We start from the raw sequence: 17839 nt of genomic DNA, 5'->3' as shown, positions 1-17839 counted from the left end.
AGGCCCGGGACCCACAGGGCTGTGTGGCACTCGGCCGGGGTCACAGGCCCGGGACCCACAGGGCTGTGTGGCACTCGGCCGGGGTCACAGGCCCGGGACCCACAGAGCTGTGTGGCATTCTGCTGGGGTCAGAGGTCATGGCCCCCTTGATTCAGGTGTGCTTCTTCCCCTACACTCTGGGATAAGAGCGTTGCCTCCAAAGTTGTGTGGTCCCTCCACACTCTTGGAATTATTCATGATGGGCTAGGAAGTCCCTGCATGTACCTCTGATCTCACTTTACCTCTAGTGAAAAAGAAGGAACATGATATGGTGTTACTCAATTTGTATTTTCTTTTTCTTTTTTTTTTTTTTTTTGAGACAGAGTCTTGCTCTGGTCACCCAGGCTGGAGTGCAATGGCACAATCTCAGCTCACTGCTACCTCCACCTCCCAGGTTCAAGTGATTCTCCTGCCTCAGCCTCCTGAGTACCTGGGATTACAGGCGCCCGCCACCATGCCTGGTGGTGGCATATAATTTTTGTGTTTTTAGTAGAGACAGGGTTTTGCCGTGTTGGCTAGGCTGGTCTTGAACTCCTGACCTCGTGATCCGCCCGCCTCGGCCTCCCAAAGTGCTGGGATTACAGGCATGAGCCACCGTGCCCAGCTTCAATTGTGTTTTCTAAAGAGAGAATGATTTTTTTTCTCTCAAAGAAGAAAAAAAGTTTTCTTCTCTGCGAGAATAAAGAACTGCTAAATAGTTTTATGAAGGCAGTGGTTTCCTTAGAAACTGTGAATTATCACCTACTTGTTCTTGCTGGTATGTAGTATTTTCTTTAATAGGCTGGTACTAAAGTAAGAAAATTGGTTAGCTCCTTATTCGGGGATATCTAAGATTTTCTCCCATTTTTTCTTTTTTGTTACTCCCAAACAGGATGGAATTTGACATAGCTGTTAATTGCTTTTAGCCAATTAATAATTTATTTAGAAAGTATTTTCAGAAAACCTTTATGTACAAAGCACTCTGAAAGACACTAGGGCAAGGCAAGGCTTCTGCGCATCCTTGGCAGTGTAAGCGTTACCCAGATAAATGTTGTAAAACCAAGCAGTCTGTGAATGTCGGGCCTAATGTTGTCTGTACTGCTTTTTTTTCTCCAGTAGCACTAACTAGCTAGAAATAAGACAGCTAGCAGTGCACTGGGATCTGGATTTTGGTGGCACAAATTCAGACAGAAAACATGGTATACATGAACATCTTTGTTGTTAAATAGGCTGTTGATCACCAGCAGAAATGTGTCATTGTCTTGTTTTCCTGTGCTTACAGAACATATGAAATAAACAGATTTTACTTCTGTTACCTTACTCCTATGTGTAGCTTTGAAGACATTAGTTTGTCAACACTATTATTTGAGTATATGCTTGTATATGGGCCCTGTTAGAGCCAAGAGAAGAATTAGACACAATCTTATTTCCTGATAGGGTGATTTTATAATCTAGTTGTTCATACAGAAATCTACATACAGAGGAAATGTGAGGAACAATAAAGCTGCTCATGGCCAAGTGCAGAGTGATGTCATATAAGATTAGTGTTCTCTTGCGTGCTCAGACATAGTGGATTGATCATTGTGTAGGCTTAATTAGGAAATAAAGGTCTTTTCACTGGGCAGCGAAGGAAGTGGGAGAGTATTTATCAGAACAGTCTTGTTTTCATGACTTGGATAGGCTGTGTCTGCCTTGCTTGAACATAACTGCTGTATTTCACATTCCCCTCCATCAAAAGTATTTGGGTAGATGAGGTCTCTGGAGGTTCAGGAATATCATTACTAGAAACCCTCTTCTGAATCCGTTGTGGGAAAGCCAGCCACTTTCCTGTAGAGTTATGCCTCAGATTGTGTTGACCATCTGTCAAAATGTGTTGGTAACCAGGTATCGCCAGAGTTGCAAAGCTATAGAGAAGTCCGTTTTCTTCCATGAAGCTTTTTCAAGGCTGTAGAACACTTCTGACATTCAGGGGTGATGGCAACAGTGGTGAGACGTTAGAAGCAGAGTTCCAATTTCACGCATATTTAATGAGTAACCTCTGTGATCCAAGTTCTGTGTTAGGCACTAAATCTTACATAAGAGCCAGGCGGTGGGAGAGGTTTGAGTCATGTTTGTGTTTGTGCTTGCGAGGGGTGGTGTCCCTGTGTGCCTTAGGGTACACCTCTTCTCGTTCACTGTTTTACACCGAAGCTGAGCTCGTCTTTCTGCCTGGGTTTGTAACACCTGACCTTCTAAGTGCTATGCATAGTGTTACTAATTCACCCTGGTATTGATTTGGATAGAGGCAAATTATAACCTGTGTTTAGAGCTTCACTTGCTCCTTTATCCGGCGTAGACTGTGGCGCCTAGCTGCTACCCTGAGTGCTTAGCTGGCAGTACCTTGTAGTGGATTCCGTTATCCCTGACGCACTTCCTGTCTACTCACCCTCCCCTTATCTCTGGTTTCCATTTAGACGCCGACATCGGGAGGAACGCAGCCTCAAGCAGCAAACCCTTCATTTCCTCCCAGTCCTTGTGAGTACTTTTTAAAAAAAGAAGAAAGAAAACCTTAGGATATGTAGGGAAACAAACCCAGTTCTTGGCATATGGATGGGCAGAGCCATCCAAATGCCAGAGGAGGCCAGGCTAACAGGAAGGGCTGCTGATGGTGGCACGCCCACGGGAAGAGAGCAGCAGCTCTTTGGCGCCAGTGGGATGGGCTCTCGTGGAGGCTCCTTCTCTGCTGACTCTCATCATAACCGGAGGCTCCAGAAGGTCCCAAAAGAGAGCAGTGCTGATGATTTTTGGTGATGACATCAGATGGGTTGGGTTCTATACCATAGACCCAACCAGGGGAAGCAGTAGCTCGTTTGGGAGGAAAAATAGCTTTTTAGTCCACAAAGCAGTTTTCCTCACTTTATTTTGTAAACAGGCATTGTCGTCTCCATTTTGCTATTAGAGGAGCTGAAGTTCAGAGAAAGTGGGTGGGAGTCCTTCACTAGCCACGCCACGTAGTGACAGGAGGCGGGGCTTGAACTGAGTCTTGGGACTGTGAGTTTAGGGACTTTTCACTGCCCACGTGGGAAGATGGTGAGCAGGCTGCGGTGCCGGAGACGTTGCTGCGCAGGGGATGAGATCGTGGAGGGAAGGCGCCCGCTGCCTGTCCTCTCCGTGTTCAGCCGCCCTTGACTGTCTCCTTTCCAGCTCCCACAGCTTCCTGCACTCCACCTCTGCTGAGGCGGTGGCCATGGGGCTCCTGAAGCAGTTCGAGGGGATGCAGCTTCCAGCTGCCTCGGAGCTGGAGTGGCTTGTCCCGGAGCATGATGCCCCTCAGAAGGTAGGCCCTCAGCCCTTCTTCCTACCCGGGAGCCGTAGCCTTTCTGACCTTGTTTTCCATTGTCACACATGCCCAGTCTGGAATGAGCTTGTGTTCCCTTCCTTACTCATGGAAGCCACTCATTACAAACGGGTCAAGTGAATTAACAGACGGGCGGATGCTTGTTTGCCTGTTTTCCCTAGCTCTTGTCAGAGCAGGAGATGGCAGCTCCTTCGCTGTCCTTACATGACTCCTTGCTGGACTCAGAGGTAGACGTCTTGCTTTGTGGCCACCTCTGAGATACTACACAAAGGTGAATGGCTTGGATTCTTTGCTCTGCAGTTGTCTTTAGGCAGGAAACACCCTGGCACACCAAGAGTCCTGGGAGGGTGCAGGGCCGACTGCAGCCCTGGGGCCGCTGCCTTGGGAGGCTGTTTCTGTTTGCTTCTTGGGACCTACGGCCCTCACTTCTAGTCCTCTGTCACCTCCTGGCTGATGTTGAGGACCAAGGTTCCCTGAAGCCCTTACCTTGTGGTGTTCCTGGAATGTCATTCATTGTGCTCTGTCGCGGCTGAGGGCCCAGGGCCATTCACGTGAGCTCACCCTGTTTCCCTCCTGCAGCTCCTGCCCATCCCTGACTCACTGCCCATCTCACCGGATGACGGGCAGCATGCCGACATCTACAAGCTGCGCATTCGTGTTCGCGGCAACTTGGAGTGGGCCCCACCCCGGCCTCAGATAATTTTTAATGTTCATCCAGCCCCAACGTAAGTGGCCGGTGTCTGTGCCCTTTGGAGCACAGATGCGTCCTCTTTGGATTGTGAGGGCTTTTTTTCCACTCGTCTCTGCCTCCAGCTGTCCTTCCCACGCAGTTCTGTTCATTTGGAGGCGGAGGAGGAGGATTGTCCATTTTGTCCTCAGTTTCTTACTCCTGATCCTCCATTCCTTCCTAGAGCTAATTGAAAATCAGGCGGGTTTTGTTTTGCTGGCATTCCCAACCTGTTGCCTTCCTCCCAGCTGGCATTCCCAAATGCCTTCCTCCCAATAGTTTTGTGAGCCTGCTGGTTTTTCTTCTTTTTTTTTTTTTTTTTTTTTTTGTTTGGAGTTGTATTTTGGTTCTGTCACCAGGCTGGAGTGCAGTGGCGTGATCTCAGCTCACTGCAACCTCCAACTCCCTGGTTCAAGCGATTCTCCTGCCTCAGCCTCCCAAGTAGCTGGGATTACAGGCGTGAGCCACCATGCCTAGCTAATTTTTGTATTTTTAGTAGAGACAGGGGTTTCACCATGTTGGCCAGGCTGGTCTCGAACTCCTGACTTCGTGATCTGCCCGCCATGGCTCCCAAAGTGCTGGGATTACAGGTGTGAGCCACCGTGCCTGGCCTTTCTTCTCTTTTTAAGGTGGATGGATGCCTTTTTCTCCTGCCATTCTCTCTCCATGCCTCATTCCTTACATTTGTACGGAATGTGTGGTTCATTACTGGGGGAGTCACTGCCTGGACCTAAATCCTGTGCTGTATTGAGTTAGCTCTTCCAGTAGGTTCGTTTTTGTCCAACTGAAGCAGGTGAATTATTCCCCTTTCTTCCCATACTTAACTAGAGCTGTATGTTCATGTGCTCAGTCCTTCACGCCTCAAAGGCCTCACGTAGCTGCTGTCGGCCAGTGCCCTCTCCTTACCCTTCCTCAGGAGGAAGATTGCTGTGGCCAAGCAGAATTACCGCTGTGCAGGCTGTGGCATCCGGACTGACCCTGGTGAGTGTCTTGCCGTCCCACCATGCTGCCGCCCGAGGCTTTGGATTCTCTCCCACCGTAGGGAGAGGTGGCCCGTCAAAGGTGGGAACAGGAGGTGGCATGGCAGAAGCGGGGAAAGGGAAAGAAATGTCGTGGACCGGACAGGTTCATACCGGGCAAGAGTGCTGGCAGTCGGAGGGAAGTTACTTCCAGGAGCGCAGGACGCACTGTCTGCTGTGGAAAGCTGGGCAGTTCCAGCCGGCTGGTGAGGCTGGATCTCACCAACCCTGGCTGGTTTTATTTCCTCAGGGCCTCCAAGGTGGCTCAGAACTCCAGGCTCCGCTATGTGGATTTCCGCTGGCTTTGGGGAACTCAGAGATTGCTGGAGGCCACTGGCCGTCCCTGTCTGCCCTTTGAAGGGAACAGCAGAGCCACCTTACCAGCTTGTAGACGGGAAGGTTGCATCTGGCCTTTCGGCTTTCCTGTTTTCCAGATTATATCAAGCGACTGCGGTACTGCGAGTACGTGGGCAGGTACTTCTGCCAGTGCTGCCACGAGAACGCGCAGATGGCCGTCCCCAGCCGGGTGCTGCGCAAGTGGGACTTCAGCAAATACTGCGTCAGCAACTTCTCCAAGGACCTGCTCGTCAAGATCTGGAACGACCCTCTCTTCAACGTGCAGGACATAAACAGTGCCCTCTACAGGAAGGCCAAGCCGCTCAACCAAGTCCGAGTAAGACCTCGGAAAAGGCCCCGTCGGAGCGCTCACGTGCTCCTCCCCCGCGCCCCCGCCCCCGGTTTTATAGGGCTTCCCAAGATTACCACCATCGTGTTATCACCGTGCATGCCCTCCCTGTGTGTGTTCTTAATCTTGTCCCGTTTCCCAGGTGTCTGTCAGGTTGGAGCCTCAGACCTGGCAGTGGCAGTTAGGAAGCGCTGAATAGCACTCGGTGGCAAAAGCAGAATCTCTTCCTTCCCGGAAAACATTCCTGAATGAATGAGGAATAGGATATCCAGTGAGAGTGCTCATCTGCTCCAGGCTGTTTATGTGTTATGGGCAGACAGACCTGGCAGAGGGGCCTTCCCTGCGTGGAGAGCACTTGGAAGCAGGTTGTCGAGTTAGGGTGCAGGACAGGTTGCTCTGGCTGCAGCGTGCAAAGCATCTAGACCCCCAGGGCTCAAAGGCACTGGGCTTTCCAAAACCTGATTCCTCTTCTCTCATCCCCCTCCCACGCCTGCCCCCTACCTCTTCCTTTCAGCTGCTGCGGGTCCAGCTGTATCACATGAAGAACATGTTCAAGACATGCCGACTGGCTAAAGAGTGAGTCTTCTGGGGAGGCCAGGGTCCTCTGGCTGAGTTACTGCTGCTAAGGGGGCCTGTCCCAGCACGTGGCTCTTGTTATGTAAAGAAGGAGAGTAGAGAGATTTTGCAGAAATGCAAAATGGTAAACAAGAAGCCACATCAGTAGCTATGTCTGTGTCCTTCTCTCTGGAAGGGGAAATCTGTGGCCATCCTATTCAGGGCAGGCCACCACTCTTTGCAGGCTGGATCCCACATGGATCACTCTGCAGGAGTCTATCCATAAGTCACTTCTGCCATCCAGACACCTAGTAGTGTGGAATGGCTGGGGTGGCCTGGAACACTGGAACGGGGCTGGCTGATTGGTGCCCACCCGCATTACTTTCTCTTTTCTGGTTAGGGATTTTCCCAGTATGATGGGTCACACAGTGTTCATTCCCTCCCTGCCTGCCTCCTGTCGTTCCCTGTAGGCTTCTGGATTCCTTTGATACAGTTCCAGGCCATCTGACAGAGGATCTCCACCTGTACTCACTGAATGACCTGACTGCAACCAGGAAGGGGGAGCTGGGGCCCCGGCTTGCTGAGCTCACCAGGGCGGGGGCCGCCCATGTGGAGAGGTGCATGGTGAGAAAGTCTCACTTCAGCATGCAGCTGGGCCGTTGCTGTGAGGGATGCACCTGGGGTTCTTGTCACTTAGCTCCAGGGAGTTGAAATGGCCGGTCAGCACTGGGACAGGAACTGGAAAGGGCTGCTATTCTTTAGCCTGGAGTGAGGGGAGGAGTTGGTACTGGCTCTCGCCCTGGTAGCTCTGGGCAGGACTGAGCAGACGTCTATAGAATTGTCGGCCGAGTGCCGTGGCTCATGCCTGTAATTCCAACACTTTGGGAGGCTGAGGTGGGTGGATCACCTGAGGTCAGGAGTTCAAGACCAGCCTGGCCAACATGGTGAATCCCCACCTCTACTAAAATACAAAAATTAGCTGGGCATGATGGCGGGCACCTGTAATCTCAGCCACTCAGGAGGCTGAGGCAGGAGAGTCACTTGAACCCAGGAGGTGGAGACTGCAGTGAGCCGAGATCATGCCATTGCACTCCAGCCCAGGTGCCTGGGCAGCAAGAGCAAAACTCCATCTCAAAAAAAAAAAAAGAATTGTCGTGATGTGAGAGGAGAACTCTGGAATTGAATGTGGGGTTCTACCCTCGGCCGCTGTTTGTTATTTTCAGTCATTGTGACCAAAAGAAATACTTTGTCCCGTTGAGGTAAGCCTCAATTTTCTTGGCTCTAAGGTGAATAATTGTACGTACGTCTCAGTATTTTTTAGGGTTGATGAAGTAATTTGTGTGACAGCGTTTTGTAAACTTTATGTATTCCACAAATGCCTGCTGTTACTGTCGTGATATACTCAACATGTCAAAAATGCAGAAATTTCACTTTTAGATCTTCCTGTCTTAGGCTGCCCAGTTTATGTTCCTGTGACAGTCCAGAATTACAACTTAAAATGGGGCATAGGTAGAGAACCCTGCATGCCTGGAAGGAATTGGAAACACTTCCCTATATCCTGACTCTAGGCCAGGTGTTATTTTTGAGGAACATGCTTGTCTTCACTTTTTTTTTTTTTTTTTTTTTTTTTGAGCCAGAGTCTCGCTCCATCGCCAGACGCCAGACTGGAGTGCAGTGGCGCAATCTCGGCTCACTGCAACCTTCGCCTCCTGGGTCCAAGCAATTCTCATTCCTCAGCCTCCCGAGTAGCTGGGATTACAGGCATGCGTCACCATGCCCAGCTAATTTTTGTATTTTTAGTAGACACGGGGTTTCACCGTGTTGGCCAGGATGGTCTCGATCTCCTGACCTTGTGATCCACCCGCCTCGGCCTCCCAAAGTGCTGGGATTACAGGCGTGAGCCACCGCGCCTGGCTGTCGTCACATTTTGTCTTAATTGGTTGTGGTTCCTATTCCAGAATAAAATAATTGCCCAGATGGGACTGTGGACTTAGGGAGCCCTTTGTGGCACGACCCCTTCCTCCTTTTCCTCTCCTCATGGAGAGCCACCTGCTGGTGGGGGCGTCTCAGGCTTGTGACTGTCTGATCTCCTCCTTAAAGCTTTGTCTAGGCTGGGCATGGTGGCTCACGCCTGTGATCCCAGCACTTTGGGAGGCTGAGGTGGGTGGATCACCTGAGGTTGGGAGTTTGAGACCAGCCTGACTAACATGGAGAAATCGCTTCAACCCTGGAGGCGGAGGTTGCGGTGAGCCAAGATCACACCATTGCACACCAGCCTGGGCAACAGGAGGGAAACTCCATCTCAAAAAAAAAAGCTCTGTCTGATGCCACCCAGCCCTGGTCCTCGTTTAGCTTTTGTGCCTGTAAGCCCAGCCCAGGCCTCCTCCCTGTGGGCAGCGGAACCTTGTGGGCCACTCAGTGTTTATATTTGGCCCCACACCTCGGTGTTCATCCTCCCGTGCCAGTTCCTCATTTTGCCATCTGTCTTCCTCCCCAGCTCTGCCAAGCCAAGGGCTTCATCTGTGAGTTCTGTCAGAATGAGGATGACATCATCTTTCCCTTTGAGCTGCACAAGTGCCGGACCTGTGAAGGTGAGGGCCAGCGCCAGGCACTGGTGACTCACCACCTCCCGGGTTCCCGGGGAGCATCAAGCCTTGGTGGTGAGAGGGGCTGTGTCAGAGCTGACTTCCAGCTGGTGGTAATACGAACTGTTTCCTTCTCTCTCTCACCTTCCCAATCTGCGTAGAGTGTAAAGCGTGTTACCATAAAGTCTGCTTCAGGTCTGGAAGCTGTCCGCGGTGTGAGCGGCTGCAGGCCCGGCGGGAGTTGCTGGCCAAGCAGAGCCTGGAGTCCTACGTGTCGGACTATGAGGAGGAGCCCGTGGAAGCACTGGCCGTGGAAGCCACCGTCCTGGAGGCCACCTGAAGAACGCACATGAAGCCTCCGTCTGGGGCCAGGGTCAGACATTTTGCAGAACTGAGCCACACTTTGAAGGACTTGCCCCACCTGGGGCTTTTTTTTTTTTTTTTAATTATCATCGTCTTTTTTTTAATGACTTGTGTGACATCCGTGGGTGGTCAGCCTTTAGAAGGTTGATGGGGTCCAGTCTGTGGTGACAGATATCTAATTTGTAAGCACCAGGTGTTTTCATGAGAACTGACATGTGGGTCCTTAAGTGAAGCTTCTAGTGCCTCTGTCAGAGGAGCAGAAAGCAAGAGCCAGTTCTTCCAGCGTCTGTGACCTTGTCCACTAGGGCCAGACCAGGTTTTACCTGCATGTCAAGTATCATTTCCAGGTTTCCTTTGAGTTCGGGAGCTTCTGAGCCAGCCCTTTCTCAAGCGCCTCTCCTTTGCTGCTGAAACGGGGATGGAGTCTTCTCTCTCCCTGTCCTGGACGAGAGTCAGACTGTGCCCTGGGCAGAGAGTGGGACTACGTCATGGGCATTTTGTCTGCTATTCGGGTATTTTGGGGGCTATAGAACAGAGTCCTAACTATCCTAGACTCCTCAGAGACCTCAAAGAGGCAGCCGTGAATGTTCCTCTGTTGTTGGCATTTCCTGTTTGAAACCGTTGAGGCCTAGGTGATGTGACAGACTGACTTTCTTCATCTACCCTGCTGAGCCTGAAGCAAAGAACAGAGCTGCTTTGGCCAGGCCGATTTGTCTTCGTATGCCACAGGCGTATGTGAGGCGACAGCCCTTGCTTCGGGAGCGCTGACTCAGCTAGAGGAGCTGTTGGCCCCTCTTCAGGGTTCAGGTCTCTCTTACTCACTGGCTCTTTGGTGCAGGTATGATCTTTGAGCTCAGGCGGGTCCCTGATGCCACCCTAAGGTGAAGACAGAAGCCCCACCCACTGTCTTGTTCACGTGTCCCTGACGACTGTGTCCTTTGTTAGATGGTCGTTGTGGTTCTGAGTAAAAGTACAACCCGACTGCATTTTCCCTTCCCTTCCTGCGGCAGAGCTGGGCCCTTCCCTGGCGGCCGAGTCTGTCTTGCCTTAACTTCTCTTGTCAAAGTTGGAGAAAAGCTTCCTGCTGTTAGTGGTGTTGCAGAACGTGACCATTTGCGGATGTGAGTGTGAATGTTCCTGTGTTCTCGGGATAAACAAGAGCCTTTATGCCAATTATGCACTTAACTCTTTTTTTTTTTTTTTTTTTTTTTAGGAGACAGAGTTTTGCTCTTGTTGCCCAGGCTGGAGTGCAGTGGCACAATCTCAGGAGGCTTACTGCAACCTCCGCCTCCCGAGTTCAAGCGATTCTCCTGCCTCAGCCTCCCGAGTAGCTGGGATCACAGGCATGCACCACCCCACCCGGCTAATTTTGTATTTTTAGGAGAGACAGAGTTTCTCCATGTTGGTCACGCTGGTCTTGAATTCCTGACTTCAGGTGATCCGCCTGCCTCAGCCTCCCGTCATGCTGGGATTACAGGCCTGAGCCACTGCGCCTGCCCTGTGCACTTAACTCTTTCTCTAGCCTGGTGATATTTATATGTTCAGTCGTCCATTTCATATTTCCAATTTTAGTGTACTTCCTCCTCCCACTTTTCATGTGTGTTTTGATGGTTGAAGTCTTTAGGTGGGACCGTGTATGTGTTTGTGGTGCTCTTCAAGTTGATACAGCTGTTTCTAACCTCTGTGAAAACACTGGTCAGAGTTGCTTCTCCAAGGGCTGGCAGCTCTGTGAACTAAAGCCTGCAGCATTTTTGTTCTGGGGTTGACTTCTTCCCATATACCTGTCTTCTCATAGTTGCTTGCTGGCAGGGAAAAAATGGGTGTATGTGCTGCCCCTGGAAGCTGAACAGAAAGTTGCATGTGGTTGGTGGAAGCTGATGAGCGCCTGAGCTGGAGGTAATAAGGAATCTCACAGGGAACGACGGAGGCTCCCCCAGCGCAGGGGGAACGTGGAACTGGCCTGTGCTCTTGGTTCCTCTGCCTCAGGTTTGGGATCTGAAAGCCTCTTTGGGCTAGAAGACCTTGAGGCTCTTCTCCCTTCAGTCCATAGTGGGGCTCTAAAAGCCAAGTCCCAGCAGTGTTGAAGGGCTGACTAGAAGGCCCGTGTCCTTCAGGGAGCTTTAAGAATGACCCCACAGAACTCACGTTTCCCTAGGGGTTCGGCCCCAGGTTCAGACGCAGGGGCTTATAAAGGTGTGAGCTCTACTTCCAGTTTTGGTCCTTGTGCTGGAGGAGACACGGACTGTCTTGTCCTGCCTGGTTCACGTCAGCGCAGGATCGAGGATGGAAGTGCTGAGTTTCTGAAGCTGAACTCAACGCTGGGTCTTAGATGCTCCTGACCTGTCACTAGTTTTTCTCCCTCAACCGCACTCCTTTAGACTGTGTGTCTGTGTTCGTGACTGACACTGTGCTGTCATCACCGTCCAAATGCCTATTTATTATTCGAGAGTCGGGGAAGGTGGGTAGAGGGTGGGATGTTTGGGAAGCACTTTGCAACTTACCAGTATCTGAAAATCCCCTGCTGTTGCGGGGAGAAGCTTTGAATGCACTGAAGAGAATCCCTTCTAAACGAAGTGGGAGGGTAGTGTTCTTTTTGTAAGTAAAGGAAAAGAAAAAAAAGTTGATTACCAGGTGGAGACAAGATTCGAGACATAGCAGAAGAGTGGAAGACAAATATTTTCCGCTTAAATGAGGCTGTTTTTGACATTCTCTGCCAAGGATTTGGAGCTTTTGTTGAATTAACGTAAACAGCGCGAATCTCAGCAGAGACGCTCTGTGTGTACAGCCCGTGCTCTGAATGGGGCTTCCATGTGCCGGAGTTCGTGCACAGCCTGACGGTTCATGTCATCTTTAATAAACTAAGGAAATGAAATTCTGTCCTTTGTTAGCCTGCCTTGACTGTCAAGAAAGGGTATTGTGTCCACTGTAAAGCAGGTATATCTAAACGTTGTCTACATGTTAGCACGTAAAGCAGACTGGACCATACAGGTCAAGACAGGTAGGGTGGGGTGGCTTTGTCACTAACTTGCTGTGAGACCTCGAGTGAACGACGTCACTTCTCCGGATTTCTGCTCCTTCATCTGTACAGTGACAGAATTCAGCTTTGTGACACAGAGTCCTTTCTGGTGCTTGGAGCATGTGCCCCTGCCCATACCCTTGGTGTAATTGTCACTTAAAATGAGGTGTCGTCCAGGCGCGGTGGCTCATGCCTGTAATCCCAGCACTTTGGGAGACCGAGGCGGGTGCATCACGAGATCAGGAGTTCGAGTCCAGCCTGACCAACATGGTAAAACCCCATCTCTACTAAAAATACAAAATTAGCTGGGCATGGTGGTGGGCACCTGTAGTCCCAGCTACTCAGGAGGCTGAGGCAGGAGAATGCTTGAACCTGGGAGGCGGAGGTTGTGGTGAGCCAAGATCGCCCCACTGCACTCCAGCCTGGCGACAGTGAGACTCTGTCTCAAAAAAAAAAAAAAAAAGAGGTGCCTTCCTCTCCGCAATATCTGGCTTGTCTTAGATGCTTCAGTTCCCACTTCTGTGAGCGTCTAGCTCTCTTTCTCACATGCTCCTGGCGCTCGAGCTCCAGGTCTGACCTCCAACTCCCCGAACTTTGTCCCTTAAATGTCCCCTTGTCATCTCCAACCAGTATGTCTGAAATCAGCATAAATATTATATCTCCCAAAACCCAGCCGTTCGTCACCCAGGTTTCATTGTCTTCAACTTCCTCTCTGAGTGGCACACCCAGGTGGTCAAGCCTTATCTCCTCCTACTCCCTGTCATCAAGTTCTGTTGGTGTTTTCCTTTAAAATAAACCTCTCACTACTTTCCTGCCTCTAGCACACACATTCAGCTGTTCCTGATGAAACTTGTTTTTTCTCCCTGCTCCTCAGTGGAACAAAGCACACTGTAGAATGAGGGGCTGGGCACGGTGACACACTTGTCACCCCTGCCCTTTGGGAGGCTGAGGCAGGTGGATCACCTGAGGTCAGTTTGAGGCCAGCCTGGCCAACATGGCAAAACCCCATCTCTACAGAAATTACCAAGCACGGTGGTGTGTGCTTGTAATCCCAGCTACTTGGGAGGCTGAATCGTGAGACTCGCTTGAACCTGGAAGGCAGGGATTGCAGTGAGCCCAGGTTGCTCCACTGCACTCCAACCTGGGTGACAGAGCAAGACCCTGTCTCAAAAAAAAAAAAAAGCACACTGTGGGCTGAGGGGCGGGATTGTTGTGACCTGCCTCTGACTGCCTCCCTCTTAGTGCTCAGCAGTGGTGAGCATACCCTCAGTCTCCCACCTGCTCCGCGCTTAGCTGCTTTGCACCTGCTGCCGTCGAGTTTGTGCAGCTGTCATCAGAGGAGACACGTTCCAAATGTCCTTCACTCACTCTATTATCAAACCACCAGCTCTTTCCCTGCCACGGACAAACCAGTAGATAAGGTGATGTTTATATGCCGTAAACACACCCTACCTATTTAAAAATCTCATATTTACGGTTTAAACTGAGGAGAATGAAAAAGCCACGTGAAAGACTGCCGAAGGTGATAAAATGTTCACGTGTTTTCCAACTAGAGACAGGAAAATAGCTCAGAACAAAACCTTCAGTTTGTTCTAAGGCCCTTTGCTTATCGTTACAAACTAGGTGTCGTTCACAGAAACCAAGGCTCGATTTCCAGTTCCCAAACTTCTGTTCCCAACATGTAACTTAGATTTTAGGTTTTCATAGTCCAAGACTGAAAAGACTGTTGAGGAAAAAAAGGACCATTTATTCATTAATTCATCCATCTGTCTATCCCAAACGTCTGTAGATGCTTCTGTGTTCCAGACACCATGCCAGAGCTGAGAATACAAAGAATCACAGAATACTGTTCAAAGATGTTTACTGCAGCATCATTTATGAGAGTAAAAGGTTAATGGAAAATATTTTTTAAAAGATGCAATCGTAAAAATTACAGTTATAAAAACTATAGTAAAATGAGGAAAAAGTCTTGTAACAATGTTATGTGAGAAAAAGTATGTCAAATATATATATGAGTCCGTACTTACGTAAATGAACAAATACAGAAGAATTCTAAACAAAATACGTAAATTCTCCCTTCCAGGAGGTGGAGTTTAATTCCTTCACCCATTGAGGGCGAACTGGAATTAGTGATTCACCTTATTTAATAAAAGGATATAGAAAGAGAAAAATAGCAACTTTACAGTAGAGAGAGCTAGCTAACACGAACTTAACCAAGTAATCAAGGTTACCGTTGCCAAAGATGTCCCTGGATATCATGTACCTGCTGGTAAAATGAAAGGGGCACATCATCTCTGTGACGTTCTTTCCAGAAACCCATAACGTCAGTGCAAGCAGGAGAAACAGGACAAACAAACACATGAGCAAAATTCGAGGAACTTTCTACAAAACACTTGACCATACTCAAAATTGCCAAGGTCGTGAAAACAAGGAAAGACAGACACCGTCACAGAGGAGACCAAGGAGTTAGATGACTGAATGCCGTGTGCGATCCTGACCCTGAAACGGAGAAGGACATTAGTGGAAAAACTGGCAAAGTCCGAATACAATTTGGAGTTTAGTTAAAAGTACTGTACCAGTGTTGGTTTCTTATTTTTGGAAAATGTCTAGTAATAGAGTCATGTCAGGTGTTGACATTACGGAGAACTGGAGTCAGGGCTATATGAGAAATCTTGTACTATGTGTAACTTCACTGCAAATCTGAAATTATTCCAGATTAAGAAATTTACATACATAAAAAGCATATGTACAGCATAATTACAGTTATGCAAAAATGCAGCAGAAATACATAAAGAAAACACTCAAAAAATAAGTGTGGTTCTGTTATAATGGTGGGTTCGTGGAGTGATTTTTCCCCTTATCTGCTTACTAAATTAGCTGTAAATGAGTCATTCTCCATAAATTTAGAGGTATTGTTTTAAGAAAAAAAAATTATTTTCCTTGAAATACAGAGAGAATGTATAAAAATGTATCTGTATTGAAGGTAGTCAAGACAAGGCCTGCTTTAAAGTTATCCCGGAGACATCCTTCTGCACAAAATAAGCTGACCGTGTTGATCCAGAAAATATCCACTGCTCCTCCCTTTCTGATCCCCTGAGCCCCACCTCAGTTCTGCTGCAAATGGGTGCCTCTGTCAGCCCCGCTGCCCTGAGGGCACACAGAGGGCACCTAACAATTTCTGTAGCCCCTGAAAATCCAGGCTTAGAGACCTTGGTTTTCATCCTTGATCGTTTGTAGGGTTCTCAGCATTACTTTAGTCCTGGAGGAACCTTGGCTTCCAAGGTAGGCTCATGCTAATTAGGGTCTCTGGGAAGGCTGGGGCAGGAGTGACGGTAGGAGGCAGAGGGCACATGGGACTCAGGACAAGCCTTCTTGAAGGTCAGGTTTTAGAGTGGAAGGTTCAGGCAATGGCCACCTGAACTCTGTTTCTGAAAGTTCCCAGAGCCCAGCTATTCCAAACACTGAAAACAGCAGTAATTGGCATGGAGCTCGGGTCAGAAGCACCTGTAAGCAGAATCACTCCTTCAGTAGCAGGTACTTGCCCTTGCCATGCTCTTCTTCAGGCCCAAGCACAAGTAAAGCCTTACAGCTGAAGGACAGTGGCAGCTGGCCAGACAGAAACGTTACCTAGCCTGTGTTCTTTCACAACGCGCCCAGTCAACTCGTGAGTCTCTGGGAACAGAGTAAGCCCTCCCTTGACTCCTTAGGTAACATTTTTTCCCACAAACACTTTATCAGAACATTTTTTCCCCCCGAGAAGGAGTCTCGCTGTCACCCAGGCTGGACTGCAGTGGAGTGATCTCGGCTCACTGCAGCCTCCGGCTCCCAGGTTCAAGAGGTTCTCCTGCCTCAGCCTCCTGAGTCGCTGGGACGCAGCCATGCGCCACCGCGCCCAGCTAATTTTCATATTTTTAGTAGAGACGGGGTTTTCCTATGTTGGCCAGGCTGGTCTTGAACTCTTGACATCAAGTGATCCGCCCGCCTCAGCCTCCCAAAGTGCTGGGATGACAGGCACAGGCCACTGTTTTTAAAACTGATCACCAAGGCTTGGGCGTATGGATCAGACTGATTGTCTAGATCATTCCCTAGAATTTGGACCTTGAGCAGAAAAGATGGGCTTGCACTTGCTCGTTCCGGCGTGGCGGTGAGACCGTCACTCCTGCCGCCTGGGCCCTGGGGCTGCCAGTCTCTGTCCTGTTCTGAGCCTCGTTCTTTAGTCTCTCTCCACAGCTGTAGGGCTTTCCCTTCACGTTTTAGGTTTTGCTGTTGTTCTGAGAGACAGGGTCTCCCTCTGCCACCCAGGCTGGAGTGCAGTGCGTGTCATCTCAGGCTCACCTCCCAGGCTCAAGTCACGCTCCCCCCTCAGCTCACCGAGAAGCTGGGACTCTGGCACGCACCACCACGCTGGTTACTCTGTATTTTTTAATACAGAGACAGGGTTTCACTGTGTTGCCCAGGCTGGTCTCAAACTCCTGGTCTCAAGCAATCTGCCCACCTCACCTTCCCAAAGTGCTGGGATTATTACAGGTGTGAGCCACGACACTCGGCTGGCATATTCCTTTTTCTGCTTAAATTAACTGTAGTCAGTTTTTGTTGCTGGCAGACAAAGTACTCTGGTGAAAGAACAAAATAGGCGGCAGTGACTGGGACCGTCCACCAGTTAGACATCGAACACTGATTTTCCTTGTCCGATTCAAGTCGTGGGTGTGTGATTCCTTTCATCTACCATGTGTTTAACTCCATGCTTGGTTGCAGTTCCTGCCTTTTAGGAATTTATGATTTAGTTATAGGACTTCATAAAGGAAGGTGTTAGCTGCGGAACAATAAATTGACTTTATTCCTTATAAAGCTGGTACTGGAGAATGTGACATAGATTTGCTGGCACATGGGCTTCCTGTGAATAAACCTTAAAATTGGGCAGACTTACCCAGTGCTGCACTGGGGCCATCACAAAAAGCCAAGGCCTGCATTCTGTATCTACCTGTTGTCTGTCGGGCCCTGTCTATGTGTGCCCAAGGAAAGTGACTTCCCTGTCAAGAGCTATCGAGAAAGTCTTTCAGGGCACCTTCTTGGAGAAACGCTTCTCAAAGTGAATAAATGAACCTGGTACTGCTTGCACAGTCACCGAGCAACCTGCAGAAGACACGACTTTCCAGATGGCTCAAGGAGCAGTTTATATCAACATTCCCTCAATTTCTTTTTTTTTCTTTTTGAGACCGAGTCTCGCTCTGTCACCCAGGCTGGAGAGTGCAGTGGCACAATCTCGGCTCACTGCAGCCTCCACCTCCCCAGTTCAAGCGATTCTCTGCCTCAGCCTCCTGAGTAGCTGGGACTACAGGCGCCCGTCACCACGCCTGGCTAATTTTCATATTTTTAGTAGAGATGGGATTTCACCATCTTGGCCAGGCTGGTCTTGAACTTCTGACCTCATGATCCACCCACCTCAGCCTCCCAAAGTACTGGGATTTCAGGCGAGAGCCACCGCGCCTGGCCGGCATTTTCCTTCCTTCCTTCCTTCCTTCCTTCCTTCCTTC

The 17839-nt window shown here is 49.6% G+C and overlaps 1 protein-coding gene and 1 long non-coding RNA gene across 9 annotated transcripts in view; one reads left to right on the top strand and one right to left on the bottom strand.

Moving 5' to 3' along the window:
- The window catches only part of RUBCN (rubicon autophagy regulator), a 78207-nt gene extending 67948 nt beyond the window's left edge, over window positions 1-10259 (top strand). For all 8 annotated transcript variants that reach the window (XM_032264244.1, XM_032264242.1, XM_032264237.1 and 5 more), the window contains 9 exons: window positions 2472-2532; window positions 3202-3334; window positions 3935-4080; window positions 4999-5063; window positions 5536-5774; window positions 6301-6362; window positions 6812-6965; window positions 8839-8932; window positions 9088-10259. In XM_032264244.1, the coding sequence (XP_032120135.1) occupies window positions 2472-2532; window positions 3202-3334; window positions 3935-4080; window positions 4999-5063; window positions 5536-5774; window positions 6301-6362; window positions 6812-6965; window positions 8839-8932; window positions 9088-9266 (1133 nt within the window). In that variant the 3' untranslated portion in view covers window positions 9267-10259. The remainder of the gene's footprint in view (window positions 1-2471; window positions 2533-3201; window positions 3335-3934; window positions 4081-4998; window positions 5064-5535; window positions 5775-6300; window positions 6363-6811; window positions 6966-8838; window positions 8933-9087) is intronic.
- LOC116540661 overlaps window positions 1-11582 on the bottom strand; it is a 23815-nt gene extending 12233 nt beyond the window's left edge. The window contains exon 1 of the long non-coding RNA XR_004264537.1: window positions 11496-11582. This is a non-coding gene — a long non-coding RNA (uncharacterized LOC116540661). The remainder of the gene's footprint in view (window positions 1-11495) is intronic.
- Between the last annotated feature and the right edge of the window lie 6257 nt (window positions 11583-17839).

Source organism: Sapajus apella, unplaced genomic scaffold, assembly GCF_009761245.1.
Source record: "Sapajus apella isolate SASKATOON/1434 unplaced genomic scaffold, GSC_monkey_1.0 scaffold143, whole genome shotgun sequence".
Lineage (NCBI taxonomy): Eukaryota > Metazoa > Chordata > Mammalia > Primates > Cebidae > Sapajus > Sapajus apella.
This window is presented reverse-complemented; position numbering and strand designations above follow the sequence as displayed.